Consider the following 19,703-nt stretch of genomic DNA (forward strand, 5'->3'; position numbering starts at 1 on the left):
CATGAACCCCTCATTTTTCTGCCTCTGCCCCCTAAGTAATGGGAGTACAGATGTGCACCACCACATCTGGCTTTGGAACTGGTCTTACCTATATAACCAATTCCAGTGGCACAGGCCTGAAACCCCAGCTAGCTGGGAGGCTGAGACTGGAGGGTCTCAAGTGGAAGGCCTGCCTAGGCAATAGAATGACTTCAAAGCCAGCCCGGCCAACTTACTGAGGCCCTCTCTCAAAATAAAAAGTAAAACTGGGGCTGACGGTGTAGCTCAGTGGTGGAGTCCTTGTATATCACACGCCAGACTCCATGCTCCATCTCCAGCGCTGAGATAACAAAATATTAAATAGTGTTGCACACCCATAACCCCAGCACTTGGGAAGTGGAGGTACAGGAATCAGGAGTTCAAGGCCTTCCTTAGCTACATGGTGGGTTTGCGACCAGCCTGGGCTACATGAGATCCTGCCTCAAATAACAGGACAAATAGATGGGTGGTCACCCTTCAGGGTGTTTTACAGCATGCCTCTTAGCACAAGCTTCTCTTTAAAACATGTTCATCTGTGTTTGGAAGCCCAGAGGAAATGTTTGCTGCTCCGTGCTTCCCAGTCTTGTGGTTTGTGGTTGATCTTTTCAGTACAAAATGTGCCTCGGACGGTCTGTTCTATTTTGATCCTGTGAGGGGAGATTTTCCCTGGAGGCTCATCAATGGGAGTCCGCCAAAACAGATTCGAGAGTAGAGAGATTTGGGGAAGAAATCCAGATAGCTTCCTTACTTTACTGGGTCCTGAAATTCGGGTCCAGACCGGGGAAGAGGAAGAGGCCTCCCCACCACAACATCTAGACCGGAAGTGTACACTCTCCATTAGATGCCACCACCCTTCCCAGCAACGACTGAGCCTGGCTCCTGTTGTCAGCCGCACCTCTTAAGGCATTGTCTTGTTTGTTTTGTTTTGTTTAGACTGAGTCTCATCACACATCCCAGGTTGATCTCAAGCTTGCGTTCTTCAGCTTCCCAAGCTGGGGTTACAGGTGTGAGCTCTCACAACTGCCTGCTAATCATTAACAAGTAGGTAGGGAGATGCCTTTCAAGGAAGGACTGCATCCCTAAAACCCCAACTAAAACCCCAACTAAGCCAAACTCTGGGGGTCAAGTTCCTGTGTGAGCTCTGCATTGTTTTTGCAAGGTGTGTACCTTAGCCCCAGTGTTCCCAGCTTATCTGTGGCAGAAGTCCAGGACCTGGGAATATGAACGCTGGGTGTGGGGGGTCACATCGCTCACCATACCCTGCCCAGCATAGATCTGCTTGCTCCGCCTCCCCTGTGGCCCATGTTTCTCGATTCCCTATCTTCTCTCATCTTTCTGTTTGATTTTAACCCAGGTGTTTGCTAACCACGGCCAAATCAGCATCCGCAGCACCAGGAGGTACTTGTTGGAAATGTAAACACCAGGGCTCACCCAGCCCTGTTGAAATAGAAAAGTGGGCTAGAAGAAGGGGCAGCCTTCACTGTCTCAGCAAGCTGGTACTCAGGTCCACCAGCTTTGAGAATCGATTTTCTCCTCTGGATGTAATAATTTCAACCTCAGTTGGCAGATAAAGCGGCATATTTAATTACAACAGGCAATGTTTTGCCTGTTTGATGGTGTTTTATAATAGGTCTTTATCTTTTCTCTTGTCTAAAATTGTTGCCAAGTCTGTTTCTTCCTGGGGAAGAGCTTCAGAACTAGTAAGCCTCTGACTGGCGTTTGGATCGGTGGCGTCTTTCTCAAGGAGGGATGCAGGCTGGTGTTATCAGAAATGACGTACAAGGCTGTCTGCAGTTCTGCATATGCACTGAGGGAGCAGCTGCTGTTCCTATAGTGTTTCTGGGGAGCACGCTGGACCGTTCTGTCAACAGGCAGTCAAGGTTTATACCTCAGCCAGGATAACAGGGCAAAGAACTCAAATTCACTCAGTCTCCCTTTTCCCATCTATAAAAACGGACGCGGGTGAAAGCTTGAACCTAATGGGCTGATGTTTTTTCCACTTTCGGTAACTCATTGACTTTAGTTATGTGTTTGGGTGCTGCCGTAGCAGTGGGGAGATTGCTTATAGCGCACCTCGTGGGAAACTAGATCTTAGCTTGTTCTCGGAGAGTAACCGGGGCTCCCTTAGAGGATTCTCTGGATTTCACCTTCTGTCCTTTCTTCTAAACCTTTAGCAAGAGAACAGCCAGGTCTCTTCAGGTTGCTAGCCCGCCACAATCATCCCCTGATTCGCGACTACATTTACTTTAGGAAATCACAGAAATGTGTCTTTAAGGAGAGTGTATTTATGGATGGTGCTTCTGCCAAAATCTGCTAATAAAGTACATTATATAAGAACTAATAAGATTCAACACTGGATACTGCGCACTTTAAATGCGCCTCTCGCTGAACCCTTACACCCTTACACCACACCTATGAGGTGTGTTTTGTTAACTTTCGTTTTTATAGATAAGCCAAAGTACCAAGAAGAGAAACCACAGCTTTGTCCTAACCTCCCCGGGAACAAAGGAGCCTTCTGACCTTGAGTGTTGGCTCTCTGGCTCCCTAGCCCATAGTGAATGGGGTGAGCAAGAGGCCCATTTCTCGTTTGTTGACTCAGCTGAGACTCTCAGTCATACCTGGAAGCCATTACTTTGTCTCTTCTTTATTTGTTGCCATCTGAATAGCACTATACATTAATTCGTGGCAGGATCTTGGGACCGGAGGTCAAGGAAAAAACAATGTGTTTGGCAGTTTGAGAACAGCTGCTGTAAAGTGTGGAGCCTGTCTGGGGGGGCGGGTCAGAGAACACGCACCCTCTCCCCGCCCCCCCCAACAGGGACAGGAGACCCAGAATGAGTAGTGTGGTTCTGGTCTTTACCAGGGAAAAAAACAAGAGGCGGTTGGCATAGCAACCGGCATGGGCCTGTGAGTCATCCTTTATCTCCCGCAAGTTCCCCAAATCTTGTGGACTCATTTCTTCACCTGTAAGGCAATTAGACGCCTCAGACTCCTGGGCGTGGTGTGCAGATAAATAATGAACTGCTTTTAAAAAAAAATTCTTGGAAAGACACTTTGCAAACAGGAAGAGCGTTTTTTTTTCTGACTCAGCAGAGGACTAGCTGGCGATGCGCTGTGATCTCTCTTTGTTTATCCAACAGACCTGTTGAGAAAAAGCTCCTGCGTGCAGAAGCCAAGTGAAAAATCCTTGGTCTCATACCCCGGGGATGCTGTATTCAATTCATCTTATCATGGAGGCCTTCCTGTATCCCTCTTTAGTATCTCATACCTCCAGGACGAGAGGAGAGTTTTAGGAGGCTTGGAGCCTTGCTACACATGTTGGTCCTCTGGATGTGTGTCCTGCATATACTGCCGCTAACTCTGCAGCACGGGAACATTTCCTATTCCCGAGTGTGCTATCTTAGGATCAGAGCATCAGCTCAATACAAACAGGAGAGTGGCAGTGTCTTTTGTAAGCTCTTCCATGGGTCGCCTCTGTATTCATATTGGTACATAGCTCTGTGATAGCTGGGATTATATAAATGTTTTCATCTTCTGAGTCTGTATGACCACAAAATAGGCAGGATATTGGTGACTCAACCCTGTGGCATTAGAAGGCATGGAACGCTCTCCTCGCGGAAATCAGATCCAACTGGGTGGTGGTGGCACACATCTTTAGTCCCAGCATGTGTCCCAGTAAAGGCATGTGGATGTCTGAGTTCAAGGCCAGCCTGGTCTACATAGTGAGTTCCAGGACAGCCAGGGCTGCGTAGAGAAACACTGTCTGGGGGAAAAAAAAATCAGATTTAGATTCAAATCCTGAGTCAATCCTTCTGTCCTTTATAAAACAAAACTTGAATAAGTCTCTCTCTCTCTCTCTCTCTCTCTCTCTCTCTCTCTCTCTCTCAGTTCCCTTTTGTGTCTGCTGTCAATATAAAACGCAACTCTTGTTCCAAAGGGAAGAGACAATTTACCTTGCATCAAAGATTATTACAGCCCAGGACCAGGTGACCAGGTTGTCCCAAACAACATACTCCACCATGGAAGCATCTACTAGAGCTCTTGGGTGGAAGACAAACAGGAAGAGCAGCATTTCCTGAAGACGTGGATGGGTGTGTGTGTGTGTGTGTTTGCGTGTGTGTGTGTGTGTGTGTGTGTTGTGGGGGTAGAACAAGTCAGAATCTCTACTAGAGATTTCAGGTGCTAATGAAAATATTCAGAGCCTTTGTGCTAGTGGGAGCCAGACGGTCTCCTGGCAACTTAATTAGTGGATTCCAGAGGTCTTACCTGACAGTCAGAAAGGTGTTAAATTCGATGTAGGGGTGGGTGCTAAAGAGACTGGGATAGCCTAAGATAGTTTTGCCCCTGGATCTGCAACATTCCATCTTGCCACCCGCCACGAGTTCTAATCCGGTCCGGCGGCGGCACCTTCAGCAAGGGCGAGCGGGCCTTTTCACTTCGAATTTTACTTGAATTTACAGGAATTCTCCCTCAGTCTCCTAAGCACAGGGATTAAAGATGCGAGCCGCCATACACATCCTATCACAGGGGATTGCTGTGGAGATTGCTGGGGTTGTTTCTGATAGGTTCCGTGCAGAGGCGAGACTTTACTGTCTTTGTTTATGCAAATGCTCTTTCATCATATAGCATATGGTATGCCAGGTTCTGAGTGAAGTATCCTTCCTTCTGCATATGTTTACAGTGTTAGAGCTTTTCTGTGGCATGCCACACAGATGGCCGGACACCTGCTGCAGGCCTGTGGATGCTGTGGCAGGAGGATCCAGAGTTCAAAAACATCCTTGGCTACAAAGCAACTTGAAGGCCAGCCTGGGCTACGTGATACACTGTTTAAAAAAAACTCACCCAAAAAAGCATAACAACAAAAGCAAACAGACACATGAGAGAGGATGTGAGAGATTTACTTTGTGTTGATCTGTCATGAGCCTTGGAAGGGTTCTTTTAGAACTTGGACTATATTTGTTCTTCATGCACAAAACCATTGCTTACCACCCGCTGAGAAGGATTGTTCAGGTAGAATTTTGGTTAAGACTGTTTTTAAAGTGGTTGCTGAGGCTTTGGAAAGTGTGCCTGTAGCGGGGGAGGCGGGGAGGGGTGGGTGGGTGTGTGTGTGGTCTGAGGCCAGCTCCTTCTATTTCTCCACAGTCACATGCTCTCTGTTTACAGACCTATACTTTTTTCTTCCTATTTTTTAATGATTTATTTTAATTATTTTAAAATTACGGCTTTGGGGGGGCAGTGTGTGCTCACATGAATGCAGATACCCAAAGAGGCCAGAAGAGGGCGTCTGATCCCTTGGATCAGTTATGGGTGGTTGTAAACCACCCCCACATGGGTTCTAGGAACCAAAATCTGATTGTCTACAAGAGCAGTATCTGAGTATATATTTTTAAATGTTGAGCCATCGCTCCAACCCTTTTCTTCCTATTTTTATTCCTGTCTGTGTGCTCTATTAATATGTCATGAAAAATCCAAACATTTTCTTGAAGTAAAACTGTGAAATGTAAAACCGGGTGTGATGGTACAGGCTTTTAATGCCAGCACAGAGGGAGGGAGATGGATCTCTGCAAGTTCAAGGCCAACCCGATCTACATAGCAAGTTCCAAAGCAGCCTGAGCTACATAATAGAGACCCTGTCTTTAAAAAAACAAAAACCAAAACCAAAAAACCCTTAATTAAAAAGAAAGCTATGTAAAATGTGCACCATGTCCTATTTCATGTAGAAATATGCGTATCAAGCTACATGTGTGCACACACAGAACAAAATATACACAAAAGCTATAGAGAGCAGGTTCTTTGAGAAAAACAGCACTTGAGGAAAATTCCAAATGTGTCAGGATAGTTTCCTAAGTTCTCATTCACGGGTCAGCTAGCTGCAACAGATTCACTGATTGTTACCCATCTTTAATAGTTGTCCGTTCATGCCAACCTAGAAAGAGATTTTTCATTTTCATTATATACATTTTTTTACACCTAAATTTTAATTAAGAGATGTCCTGGCATTTGACGGTTGAGGTAGGAGAATCACAGCAAGTTCAGGACCAGCCTGGTCTACATAACAAGATCCAAGCCAGACAAGACTACACGGTGAGACTTTGTCTCAAATTAAAGGAATGGATATCCCACAGTCTTAACTGTAAAACAAATTCAAATCGTTGAAAGGAAATGCTGTGTTTCACCTGTTCCTGGTTTTAGTCTCAGTCTTTTGGATTCAGACCCTTTCAAGGACAGATCTTTCTCTGGGTTGTCAGATCTCCGCGGACAGATTTTGGTCACTGCAGAGCATTTGGAAGGATCAGCAGCTTTGATTTCAAGCATCCATTCCCGTGTCACCAGGCTCATTCGGAGCCGCTGTTTGGCTTTCTGTGTTGTTTGATTAAACTGTTTACTTTGCCTGAGGTTCGTGATGCAGTTTTTTAAATAATGATGGGCAATTTCTCTCTGGGCTCCACAGGCTGCTGCAACCCCGTGAAGCTGTTCTTCTGAAGAGTAGTTCCAACATTTCTTCTGAGGTGGACAGTGATGTTTGAAGGGATTATTAACACCCTGCCTTCAGTAATGTTTGCTCTCTGGGAACTGGGAGAGGGAACTGTCTGATGATGTAATTTGGGCAGCTGGTTAGCCAGACAGGAATAGAAAATTACAGGATCACCTTGAATTGACAGCTTGTGAAGCAGCTATCTGAGATGAATGATGGGAAGGTCTTTTTTCTTCTTCTTTAAATATCCTGGCAAATGGGATTAAACATTCAAATAAAATAGAGGTGTTTGCTCTCACCATTATATTGAAAGTGGATTTGGGATCTGAATCCAAGAGCTGGTGTACCTGGGCATCCCACTGTGCCGAGAGCAGGGTTTGTTCTGATTGATTTTTTCCCCCACTGTTGAGACGGGTTTCTCTTTGCTATCACCGGGATGATAGTAGTCCAGAAGCAGGGCTCACTTTGTGTCCGTGGACCTGAGGTCAAGCATTTGGTGTATGCTCTCTCAGTGGCACTAAAACCCTGTGGAAGGCAAGGAGACAAGGCTGCTCTCATTGTGGGAACATGCTCGCCAAGCAGGTGCCCTTCCAAGGCTGCCCTTAGAAAAGCAAGGTTTTTCAGTTATTAAAGGAGGGAAGAGAGAGTAGCGTGCGCATAGAGACTCTGGTGAGCCACAGCAAGGAGACCGGATTACACTCCTAGAGGCTAAAGAGTTCAGAATGTTCCCAGCACAAGGGGCACGCTTATGGTTGGGAGGTGAGAGAGGAGCCTGGGTTGGGGAGAAAAGCCTGGTTAGAGCCTGGATTTCAAGGTCTTGGATCCACAGAATCCAGGCTCACCACTCAAACATCGAAGGGTATAATGAGCATCCTAATAGCACCGCCCCCTCCTTTTCTAGAATTTGCCAGAGTCCCACCCTCTACCCCAGTCTTAGTTATTGAAAGGGTAGGATACACATGTCTTAGAAGAAAATCTGGAAAACTCTGATGGACAAACCCACTCCAGACACATTGTCCCTTGCCAGCCCTCATGCCTAGCTCCAGGCACATTCTCTCAGTGTCTCCCTGCTGGGTGGCATTCCTTTTCTTCCAAACCTGCCAGTCCTGTTTCCTCAGCGGCTTCTGCTTCTGCCAGTTTTGTTTTTAATTGTTGGTTTCTGGTTTTGCCTTTTTGAGACAGGGTATGGCCTTAAATTCACTGTGTAGCTCAGGCTGGCCTGGAACTCTCCATCTTCTTTCCTCCTCCTCCCAAGTACTGGGTTACAGAAGTTCTCTCCCGTGGGTAGCATGGGCCTGCTAGTTTGAAACCTTGTATCATGACGTCTGGGAAGACCACGGATGTAGAAAGTATGTGTGGGGAAACCGGGAACTATCAGAATGCACACTAGTGTTCTGTTTTGAAGCGGACAAGGACAGGTTGAAAACTTCAGATGTGGTTTTGCTTGCGTGCAGAACCATTTGGCTAGGTTTAGTTCATTCCTGCCCGGTGGAGTGGGAAGAACCAAGTGTCCTTGGCTTTTATCTTGGCTTGCCCTTGGAAGTGTGTGAGGACCTTGACGGTTCAGGGCTGTTTTTGCTCAGATTCTGTTCCAGGAAGAGGTGGGTATTGCCTCAATCCAGGGAAGGCTAGAAAGGCAGTGTTAAATAGAGGGGAATGTTGGACACTGGCAAACAGGGTGACCACTGTACACAGGCTGCATGTTATATTTAGAGCTGTGTCTGTAAGTTGGGTGTGATGGCCTACACCTTTAATCCTTTCACTCCAGAGGCACAGACAGGCGGTTCTCTAGGAGTCTGAGTCTACAAAGAGGATTCCAGGCCAGCCAGAGGTACATAGTGTGGCTCTCAAAAAGAAAAAAGAAATGTCAAAATTTGGATCTAGGGGTATAGCCCAGTTGGTAGAGTGCTTGCCTAGCTTGCAAGGAGTGCTGGACTGATTGATCCCAAACACTGCATAAACAACACGTATCGGCAAATGCTGGAATCCTCGACTAGATGGCACATTTGGGTCCAACCTGGGCTACCTGAGACCCTGTCTCAATACAGTTATGAAAGTATGAAAGAAATGAACATAGTCCAAGCCCCATGTGTTAGAAGAAGGGAGCCCGAGACCAGCCTGAGCTATAGACATGACTTTGTATCAAAGAATCAAGAGCTGTTCACTCCATTAGACCCAACTATGTTCTTGATTTCTTAGCTTTAGGTATAGTTATCCTATGTCTCATGCAAATGTTATGTCAGGTAAACATTCAGAGCCAGATCATAATGACTAATAATTCTGATGTGACCCAGGAGTTTCTTCCTTCCTTCCTTCCTTCCTTCCTTCCTTAATATTTATTTATATATACATATATAAATATATATATATATTTATTTATACAGCATTCTGTCTGCATGTATGCCTGCAGGCCAGAAGAGGGCACCAGATCTCATTACAGTTGTGAGCCACCGTGTGGTTGCTGGGAATTGAACTCAGGACCTTTGGAAGAGCAGGCAATGCTCTTAACCTCTGAGCCATCTCTCCAGCCCCCAGGACTTTCTTAATGGCCTCTCCTGAAGACTGCTGCCTTCCACTCTCCAGTCTCATCTACATCAGATCCTCGGAATGAGCCTTCCCAGCTCTGAGGGACCTTATCATATTTAGTAAATAACATGTGGCTCCCAGATGCATAAAATGTGATGCTTGGCCCACAGGGGAGCACTATGAACAAAAACTCTTGAAAAGAAACCATGTCAGCCAGGTGGTGGTGGGCGCATACCTTTAATCCCTGCTCTCAGGAGGCAGAGGCAGGTCAGTCTCTGTGAGTTGGAGGCCAGCCTGGTCTACAGAGCGAGTCCCAGGACAGGCTACAAAGCTATACAGACAAACCCAGTCTCGAAAAACCCCTGGAAAGAAAAAACAAAACAAAACACGTCTACAGATTTAGTGGCTAATTACCCTACCTTGGGCTAGTTCTAGCCCTCAGAACAGCCATCTTTTGCCTACCTCTGTGTTGGAGATAGCATCTTGTAACTAATAGACCATACAGCTTTCAGAATCTACTAACTTAGCTTCTGCCAACCTAAGCGTTAAAAATGACATTGACATCAGATAACGTCTTAGACCTATAGAAAAGTTTCCCCATCTGGCTGTTCCTGCCTCTTTGATATACCCAACAATGTGCCTTTGTTCTGTAAAACCATAAAAACTTCATGAAACTGCTTCCATGTTGGGACATGAAATTTGGAGTAACCTAAGTCTGTTTTCCAGAACCATGGTTATTCAAAATGGTGCCAAGATAAACTATTTCTTGTTTCACGAGCTGGGGAGGGGCGGGGGAAGGGAGGATACAAATCAAGGGCTAGGCAAACTGCTTGCCTGACCTGTGCAAGGCCCTGGGTCAGTCGTTAGCACTGCAAACATAAAAGAATAAAAATGAATTGCTTTTATGTTTTTAGAACACAAGGAAAAAAAAACTAATTGTCATTAAAGTGGAAATAGAGCCAAACACTGTGGCAGAAATATATAATCCCACACTGAGCCACCAACGCTTGCACAGGCTTTTACGGTGAGCCAACCATAGTGACATAGATTTAATCCCCACACTGCCAACACTGAAGCAAGAGAAATCTCTAGCTCAGGGCACGCTTCAGAACACCGTGATGAAATGAGATTCTACCAAAAAAGACAGAAAGTTGAAACAAGTCAGTCATGTATAGTGGCACATACCCGTATTTCCAGTACCCCCAAGGCTGAGTCTGGAGTACACTGACTTCAACACTAGCCTGGGCCCCACAGTGAGACCCTGTTTCAGAACAAACCCAGAAAGGTTTAGAAAAGCTGCACATTCGTAGATTGTGATATTACATATCAGGAGTACCTGCTCAGGTAGCCAGCCTCTCCCTCCTCCTCTTCCCTCCTCCTCCTCCTCCTCCCTCCTCCTCCTCCTCCTCCCTCCTCCTCCTCCTCTTCCCTCCTCCTCCTCCCCCTCCTCCTCCCCCTCCCTCTCCTCCTCCTCCCCCTCCTCCTCCTCCTCCTCTCCCTCCTCCCCCTCCACCTCCTCCTCCTCCTTCTCATTTCTGTCTGTGCCCTATGTATTCCATTTGCCCAGTGAGTATCTCAGCGTCCGCTGAGGTATGTCTGCAGTGTGAATAACTGGATCTCTCTCTCTCTCTCTCTCTTTTTTTTTTTTCTGGGGTATTAGATTTTCACTGCTCATTTTTAGAATTCTGTTTCTGGTTATAAAAGCAAAGAAATGGTGACAGAGGTTTTGAGAACATGTAACCCCTGGTAACATACCTAAAAATATCAAAATTTATCTACCAAATTCCTGGGTGTAATATTCCCCCCTCTCTGCTTCCTGCCCTTTCCCTACCATCTGCTTCCATTTAAAGTAGTTTAGTGTTATTAGTGTGTGTGTGTGAGAGAGAGACAGAGAGAACATGATATGTGGTGTGTGTGTTATGCATGCCACAATACATATGTAGATGACAACGTGGTACAGTCACCTCTCTTTCCACCCTTACCTGGGATGGAACTCGGGTTGCTAGGACCCTTCACCCTCTGAGCTATCTCCTACTGTATGCCCTTTGCTTTATTTGTTTTGTTTTTGAGACAGGGTATTATTAGATAGGTGAGGATAGCCTTGAACTCATTGTAGCCCAGGCTAGCTACGAATTTGTAGCAGACCTCATGCCAGCCTCCTGCATGAGCCACCCGACCAATGTACACACGTGATTCCTTGTTGCTTTTTCATTTGGCGTGCTGGGAATTGAACCTAAGGCCTCTAGCATGCTAGGCAGGTGCTCAACAGCTAGTCCAAATCGTCACCCACCCCTAGCCCCAGACACTGGAGAGTGAGCCCAGAGTCTCGTATTTGCTTAGCTTGGCTCAGCTCTTTGTTGTTGACCTACAACCCCAGCTGCTGTTTTCTTAAGTAAGAAACATGTCAGCCGCTGGAGAGATGGCAGGCCAGAAGGGCTGGTGTGGCCTGCTGCTCCCCACTGTGCAGAATGACTCAGTGGAAATCAAGACATTTGAGTTAGCACTGGACCCAGGGATCACAGAAGGATAGTCAAATTAAAAGTTCTCTTCTATAGTCAATATAGAAGTTCTCTTCTATAGTATTTCAAGATAAACACCACCTAATAATTTTTTATTATTAGTTGGAAGGTGTACAAGAACTGAAACTCCTCTCTCGGCTCCCAACATATTCCTCCTCCGCTGAATTATGTGGCATTTTGCTCCACATTTGAATTTCTAAGTAAATTGGCCTTCATTATTCTTGGATTCCTGACAGACGGCATGTCTAAGAATTAGTGTTTTGCATTCTGCCGCTCTGAGCGTGTTCAACAAATGACTCAGTGCTATTGTCACTGAATTAATTAGCGGGATTCCTGTGAAGACTTCAGTGTGCTTGGGTGAGCTAACTTTTTAAAATTAGGGCTCAGTATTTTCTTGAAAACGGTAACTGCACGCAGGGGCCATTTGCAGTTTTAGGGTGATTTAGAGAGCCGCCGTGGAGACCAGTGCCCACAAAAGCAGTTATCACTGTACCTAGCACACAGGGGGATGCTCGAGTGCCAATATTTTTCAAAATTATGTGTGTGTGTGTGTGTGTGTGTATTGCAGGGAGTGTGCCATGGAGTCCGACTGGTAAGTGTCTGGTTAGGAGTCAGTTCTCTCTTTCTGCCATGAGTTCCAGGAATTGACTTCAGGTTGTCAGGTTTGCGCCTGTGCAACAAAGGCCTTTACCCACTCATCCATCTTGCTTGTCCTTGTATTTGTTTTTATTTTTGTTAACAGTTTACTAAATGTTAGGATATGTCTATTCTTTGAGTTGTGTTTTCTTGCAGATTGCCTTTTTCTCCCTCCCTCACTTCTTCCTCTTCTTTTTTTAGTATGTGTGTGTTGTTATTATTTTGCTTTAGAGTCTTGTATACCGTTCAGCTTTATGTTTATATGTAACTCAGGTGTCTCTATTCATACCTCAAGTTTATTTTTCCTTTTCTAAAGGAAAGCATGAAATTGGGAGCTTGCTTACAGTTTTAGAGGGTTGTTAGTCCGTGGGCGTTATGGCAGGAAGAGCCGTAGGTGAGAGCTTTACATCCTGTTGGCAGGCAGAGGCTGTGGGGGAGGCTTGTGTGGGCTTTTCACTCCTTCTTCAATAAGGCCGTACCTCCTAATCCTTCCCAAATTGTTCCACTCCCTGGTTACTAAGCATTCTAATATATGAGCCTGTGGGGACCATTCTCACATAGAGTACCACCACATTCCATTTTCTCTCCTGGGCTAAATTTGATCACTAATTATTTCCTTCACTGTAGTAGTAGGAGGGGTACCTTTTTTCTGTCCCGCCTGACTGGCTTACACCTGAAATAATCACACAGAAACTGCATTAATTAAAACACTGCTTGGCCATTAGTTCTAGCCTCCTATTAGCTAACTCTTACATCTTGATTTAACCCATTTCTATTAAATCTGTATTCACCATGAGATCGTGGCTTACTGGGAAAGATTCAGCATGTCTGATTATAGCAGCTCCATGGTGGTTTTCTCTGACTCTGCTTTCTTCCTCCCACAATTCAGTTCTGTCTCCCTGCCTACCTAAGTTCTACCCTATCACCAGGCCCAAAGTAGTTTCTTTATTAACCAATGAAAGCAGCACAAATACAGAAGGATGTCCTATACCACTTCACTTTTTCATCATTTTAGGGTCAAACAATTATTTATTATAGTTATGTGTGTGTGTATGGTGTGTGTGTGTGTGTGTGTGCGCGCGTGCGCGCGCGCCACAGTACAAATGAGAAGGTCAGGGAACAACTTTGTGGAGTTAGTTCTGTTCTTCCACTGTTGCATGGTTTGAGGGACCGAACTCAGGTCTCCAGCCTCGCGCAGTAAGTGCCTTTAGCTGCTGAGCATCTCACCAACCTGTTTTCAAATCATTCGGCTCAACGGGAAGAGCTGGGGATTTTGTCCTCTGGCTTCACTGTATCAGCTTTACAAGTTCACAATCTTTACAGTTTGTATTTCTCACCTGGTCCTTAGTTAGTCAAGGCTAGGGTTTGGCTCCAAGCACATGGGCCAAAGTACTTTCTGGAAGAAGTAGATAAACAATGAGTCAGGTAGTCTCAACAAAATTACATAAGTAGTTTCCCCTAAAGCAGTAGGGACTCAAGTTGTTCCTTCCTATCAGTGTAAATCCTTTTCGTTCCCCCATGAAATATTAATCTTAATATACTTCCATGTTTAATAAAACATACCCCCTATAGGACTGCCAGATTAGATGGAGAGTACTCAGTAAGATTCGAATCGCAGAGCTAATGAGTAATTGTTCTTTAGTATAAGTAGGTCTTATGCAGTATTTGGGCCATGCTTATAATAAAAGAATTAATTTTGTTGTTTCTCTGAAATTCAAATTTAGTTGGGTTTCCTATCCTTTTCCTTTTCTAGTCTCCCCCCGACCCGTGTGTGTGTGTGTGTGTGTGTGTGTGTGTGTGTGTGTGTGTGATAATTGCTGCTGCTGCAGCAGCAGCTGAAACAGGGTCTCATGTAGGCCCGTTGGACGATGCCTCTTGGGATTATTCTCTTCCGTCGCTGGCACTTTCATCCCCCTTACCGGTGGATCATTGCTGTGCCCTCTTATTCGCGAGCCCTGCAGCACATTTTGACTCTTAGGGTTTTAGATAATTATAAGAGGCTGAGTGTTCTGGCTAAGGACCAACATTTGCTGTCAGCTATTTATCTGCACATATATCACAACACAGTCTTTGAGTAATGAAAGTAGATGTCAAAAACGCCAGACCCCAAACACTCATTTTCCTTATTCATAGATGGTTCGTATTGGGCTTCTGCTGGAACTTTCTGGATTCTTTTTATTTATAATAATATGTATATGTGGACATAACAGTATGCACATGTGAGCACAGATGCCTGTGGAGTCCAGAAGAGGGTCTCAGATCCCCTGAAGAGGGAGTTTCCGGGGGTCATGAAGCACCTAACGCGGGCCCTCTGCAAAAGCAGGACGTGTTCTTCACCACTGAGCTGTCTTTGCGGTCCCTGAATTCTTCATCAGTGTTTCCTACAAACTAGATTAGGTCACGGTAGCATAGAAACAGCAGCTGTAAGGGCCTGTTCGAGTTCAGGAACAAAGACAATGAGCTCATGATATGTCATCCAGGCCACATGGGAAGACCCCATCTCAAAAATCCAAATGAAGGGCTGACCACAGTAATAGCAGCAACAGAGGAGAGTGGGAAGATGGGGAAATGGGAATCTGTCAAACGCCTCCTCCAGGGGCCCTGGGACCACTATGTTTAGGTCACACAGCTCCAGCTACCAATGGGTTCTCTGGAGGCACAAAAGGGGCAACATACAGCATACAGTGTCGTAGAGCCATTAAGTCATCCAGTGGGAGTTATAGGACCGTTTTGGTAGTTGATTTGGCACCTAATTAACCTCACCAAAGGCTAGGGAACATAGTGGTTCATGGTACTTAAATACAAGTTCATTTGGCTTCGGGGACTGTTGATTTCAGGTGCACAGGCATGGTTATTGGAGAGAGTTTTCTTTGCTATTGTTGTTTTGCGATCAGTCCTCTTTGTAGCCTAGGCTGATTTCAAACTGGCAGTCCTTCTGCCTCCTGATTAGAGTGCTGAAGTTACAGGCATATCCCGTCATGCCTGGTAAAGCTTTTCTCTTGGTCTCTTGTGTATCTGTTACTGTATTATGACTGCTTTGTTCTGTGTTCAAGGTTTTTCTTGGACATGCATGTCTTTATCATGGCAAGAATATGACTGCAAGTGTTTGTTTTCTTTGTTTGGGACAGGGTCTTATGACATAGCCCACGGCTGCAGCAGCAATTGTGCTGAGGATTGTAGGCGTCACCATCTATAAAGTCTGGTGACAACCAGGACTTGCAGAAAAAGCCTCAGGATTGCCCTTTTTAAGTTACATGCTTATTCATGCACCCAACATAGAGCTCGAAGAATAAATAGCATGCTATAATTGGCTAAGCCTGGGTCACATGTTGGGGCTAAGCCCAGTTGCATATGAGCTGCTTGAACTGATAGTGGATGATGAATGGTTTTCCCAGGGGAAGTGAGAGTGTAATTAGCAGAAAAGAGGTAGATGAAGCTGCAGGAATTTCACTCTGCACTCTAAAGAGGTCACATGGTCACTCACGGGTTCAAAACCATTCTTTCACAAGTGAGAACAGTGAGATTCCAGATAGGCGAATGGGTTTTTGATTGTACGTTTAGTACAGCATTAGGCATGGACTAGAAACTCATTTGAACTCCTTGTCTTTTTTCTTTGTAGCTCCCAGCTCTGGGAACTGTCCTTATTCTCTGACTCCTCATCTTGACTGCCTGGTCCCAACAGAGCCTGAGCCCTCGAGTCTTTCCTCCTCAGGCTGCTCCAGGGTCTCAAAGTCTTCGGCATTCAGTGGCTGTGTTAGTTGGCTCAGCCTGTATAGCGAAACAGACTACAGGGTTTAAATTTTCATCTTAGCCCTGGAGCCTGGAAATCCAAGATCCAGGTGCATTGTCCTCCTCTGAGGCCTCTTCCATAGATGGTGACATTCCCCCTACCCCAATTTTCAGTCATAGCGGATTAGGGCCTGCCCTCCAGACCCTTGCATGTACTAGGTAAGTGTTCTGCATCTGGCCTCCATCCCCGGTTCTTCAGTTCCATCTTTCGAAACCCCTTCTCTAAATAGAGTCACAGAATACTTGGAAAGATCAGCTGAGGAGGCAGGTATGAATTTGAGGAGAACACAATTTGGTCTGTGGCAGTTGGATATAGCAAAGGACACCTAAGCCTCAGAGATTTCGGTTGAGTATACTCCCCACTTGGGACAACTTTTGAGATGTCAGAATTTAAAGTGGGCATGGTGATGCATTCTGGAATCCTAGCACTTGGAGGGTAGGGACAAAAGAACCGTGAGCTCAAGGCCACCATTAGCTACAGAGCGTATTTGAATCTTGTGTGGGGTTATAAAAGACTCTTTCCCCTCCCCGCAGAAGACTGGACAGTAGGTCAGTTGGTAGAGTGCTTGCCTGGCTTACAAAAACTCGGGCATGGTAGTACAAACCTGGACTAAAGATAAAGTACTCTTTATCACTTGGAAGGTAGAGGCAAGAGGTTCCGAAGTTCAAGGTCATTCATAGCTACATATGGATTTGGAGAGTGGTCAAAATACATAAGTCCTTGTATCAGAAAAACAAACAAAAAACTAGACAGGAATAGGATCTCTCCTTCTCTGTAGTCCCACCAGGCTTTCTCCCTCTCTCTCATCTACACACTTGCTAGGCTCATACTTTCCCACTGAACGCCACACCCCCAGCCCTTCCGTCTCTTTCATTAGAACTGTCTCCACGAGGGATCCACTCTGCTGGGTTTCTGCTCGGCATACCCACCCCTAAATCTCAACGTGGCCAGGGATAGAAAGTCGATCCAAACTCTCCCCTTTACTGATGGGGGCTGGGGATAGGGGAGCCCTTAAATCACTTGCCAGAGTCATATAGTCCTTTATGTATACAGGCTTTCCAATTCCCAGGACTGCTCAGCACTGTTCAGAATATGCATTGTGAAATATAGAAGTCAGGTGAGTGGATTGTAGAAGGTGACCTTGTGGGTCACCAATTCAGTTCCTTCATTTGAGAAACAAAAAGGAAATGCAAGGATGATTAAAAAAAAAAAAGGTAAATGACAGAAACCTTAAAGAACAGGCAGGTCCATAATTCCTTTGTGAAATCATCGAAGGGGAGGGCAAAGCTCCCACAAAGCACTTTCCACTAATTTACCAGCCTGGAAATAAGTTATATTTTTTCCCCAACAGCTTTAATCGATTTCTCCTTGACTTTTCATTTATCCATCTCTAGCTGGAGGCAGCGTGATGAACTCAGGGACAACAGCAAGCCTCGGATCTCATTTTCGAGACTTGTTAGCCATGTGGGTTTAGACAAGTCATGTGATTGCAGGACCCCTGTACCAGGCTTTTTCTTATAAGCCACCAACCAATTCCCCAACCATGACACAGAGACTTACTAGTTTTGAATGCCAGGCCTAGCTCAGTCACGTTTCTGGCTAGCGCTCTCTCTCTCTCTTTTTTTTTAATATTTATTTATTTAATATGTATGGAATATTCTGTCTGTGTGTATGCCTGCAGGCCAGAAGAGGGCACCAGACCTCATTACAGATGGTTGTGAGCCACCATGTGGTTGCTGGGAATTGAACTCAGGACCTTTGGAAGAGCGGGCAATGCTCTTAACCTCTGAGCCATCTCTCCAGCCCCTGGTTAGCTCTTTTAACTGTTTCTCTCTACCTTTTGCCTCAGGGTTTATTATCTTTCTTTCTGTGTATCTTTCCCTGCTTCTCAATGTCTGCTGCCTGGTGTCTGCCTTGTTCTCTCCTCCTCCTTCTTTTGTTCTCCTATTTCTTCTTTCAGGCCTAGATTTGTCCTCCTATTTATTCCCTCTCCCTGCCAGCCCTGCCTATCCTTTTCTCCGCCTAGCTATTGGCTGTTCAGCTCTTTATTAGGTGCCTTAGGCAGGCAAGGTGAAACAAATGCAGCACCTCTTTATATAATTAAGCAAATGCAGCGGAAACAAAAGTAGCACACCTTTACTTAGTTAAAGTAGTAATATTCTGCAGCATAAAGAAATGTAACATCTTTGCCCAGTTAAAATAATATTCTACAACAGACCTCAGTTTCTGCTTGTAAAAGAACGAGGGTGGCACTGACTGCTGGTGGATTGCTGTGACCCTAATATGAGCTGATCACTCACTGTAGAGTGCTCAGATTAACTCGTGGAAGCCAGTAAGCCTCGCATCAAGATTAGCTCTAGAAGTTTAGTGTGATAGCACATGCCTGCAGTCTGAGGTAGGGGCATGAAGATCAGGAATCCAAAGTCATCCTTGACTGCAAACCAAGTTTGTGACCAGTCTGAACCCCATGAGACCCTGTCCCAAAAACAAACCAACCAACAAAAGAAAACATAGCTATGGTCCCTACTGGAGAAAACAAATGCCCCCAAAGGCGAGCTTGTTTGTCCATATTTTCTGATACATGCCTCTAGTGCCTAGAAGTCTGTAACAGGTAGGTCATAGCATGCACGAGTCTTTGTCATATGAACAAGTGAAGGCATGCACATATGTCACATGAATGTACGAATGCAAGTATGGAGGACCGTTTTTTAAAAAAAATCTGTGCTGAAGAGAGGGTTCTGATTGGATGGAAATTTCCAACTTGTTTAGTGATTTTTCCGTGGGATTGGTGTAGTAATTCCTGTTGCCGTCAATGTTCCTCAAGTTCTTGTTTGTCTTTTTAGGCTGAGGCTCCATGAAGAGAAGGTTATTAAAGACAGGCGGCATCATCTCAAGACCTACCCAAACTGCTTTGTCGCGAAAGAACTGATCGACTGGCTGATTGAGCACAAGGAGGCCTCTGACCGAGAGACGGCAATAAAACTCATGCAGAAACTAGCTGACCGGGGCATCATTCATCATGGTGAGTGAGGCGGCACTGGCAAGGTGTCTGGAGAGGTGATGGAGACCACATCGATTGCGTGGAAGTACTCGATTGCGTGGAAGTACTCGTTAGGAAGTCAGGGACAGGAGTGATGGCTCCTAAAGACACAGAAAGGTCAGAAGGTCAAGGCCAGCCTTGGCTAAATAATGAGTTTGAGGCCAGTCTGGGCCATGTGAGGCCCCGTGTCCACAAAATCAAGTGTTAATTAGTAAACCAATAACCGTTTTACTTTAAATTATCTCTTCAGTACCTCTTCCCAATGCATCCTTTTTCCAAGAGGTACTTGGATTATTTTCATATGCTCTCCTAGACAGTGAGCCGTATTTGAGCCTTCATTGGAATGCATATTTACTATTTGCAACCTGATCAGCAGGCTGTGTGTCAAATCTCTTTTCCGATTCAAGAGCCACCTCTCTGGCCATTCATCTTGCTGATACTGTTGTATTGCATAGCGTGCCATCTTAGGCCATTGTAGCTTTATCTGCTCAGTTAAGGGGCAGTTACATTGTTTATAAGTTTTGGCTGTTACTCTGTCTTAGTTACTATTCTCTTGGTGTGAAGAGACACCATGACCAAGGCAACTTTTATAAAGGAAAGAATTTAAATGGAACTTGCTTATAGTTTTAAAGGGTTTGTCTATGATCATCATGGCTACACAGACCTGGTGCTGGAGTAGTAGCTAACAGCTTTACATTC

At 45.3% G+C, this 19,703-nt stretch overlaps 1 protein-coding gene across 1 annotated transcript in view; it reads left to right on the plus strand.

The window, feature by feature from the left end:
- Window positions 1-19,703, plus strand: part of Deptor (DEP domain containing MTOR interacting protein) — a 145,110-nt gene that overhangs the window by 22,882 nt on the left and 102,525 nt on the right. The window contains exon 2 of the mRNA XM_048457142.3: window positions 18,808-18,986. Within this exon, the coding sequence (XP_048313099.1) occupies window positions 18,808-18,986 (179 nt within the window). The remainder of the gene's footprint in view (window positions 1-18,807; window positions 18,987-19,703) is intronic.

Source organism: Myodes glareolus, chromosome 19, assembly GCF_982192425.1.
Source record: "Myodes glareolus chromosome 19, mMyoGla1.1, whole genome shotgun sequence".
In the NCBI taxonomy this organism is placed as follows: Eukaryota; Metazoa; Chordata; class Mammalia; order Rodentia; family Cricetidae; genus Myodes; species Myodes glareolus.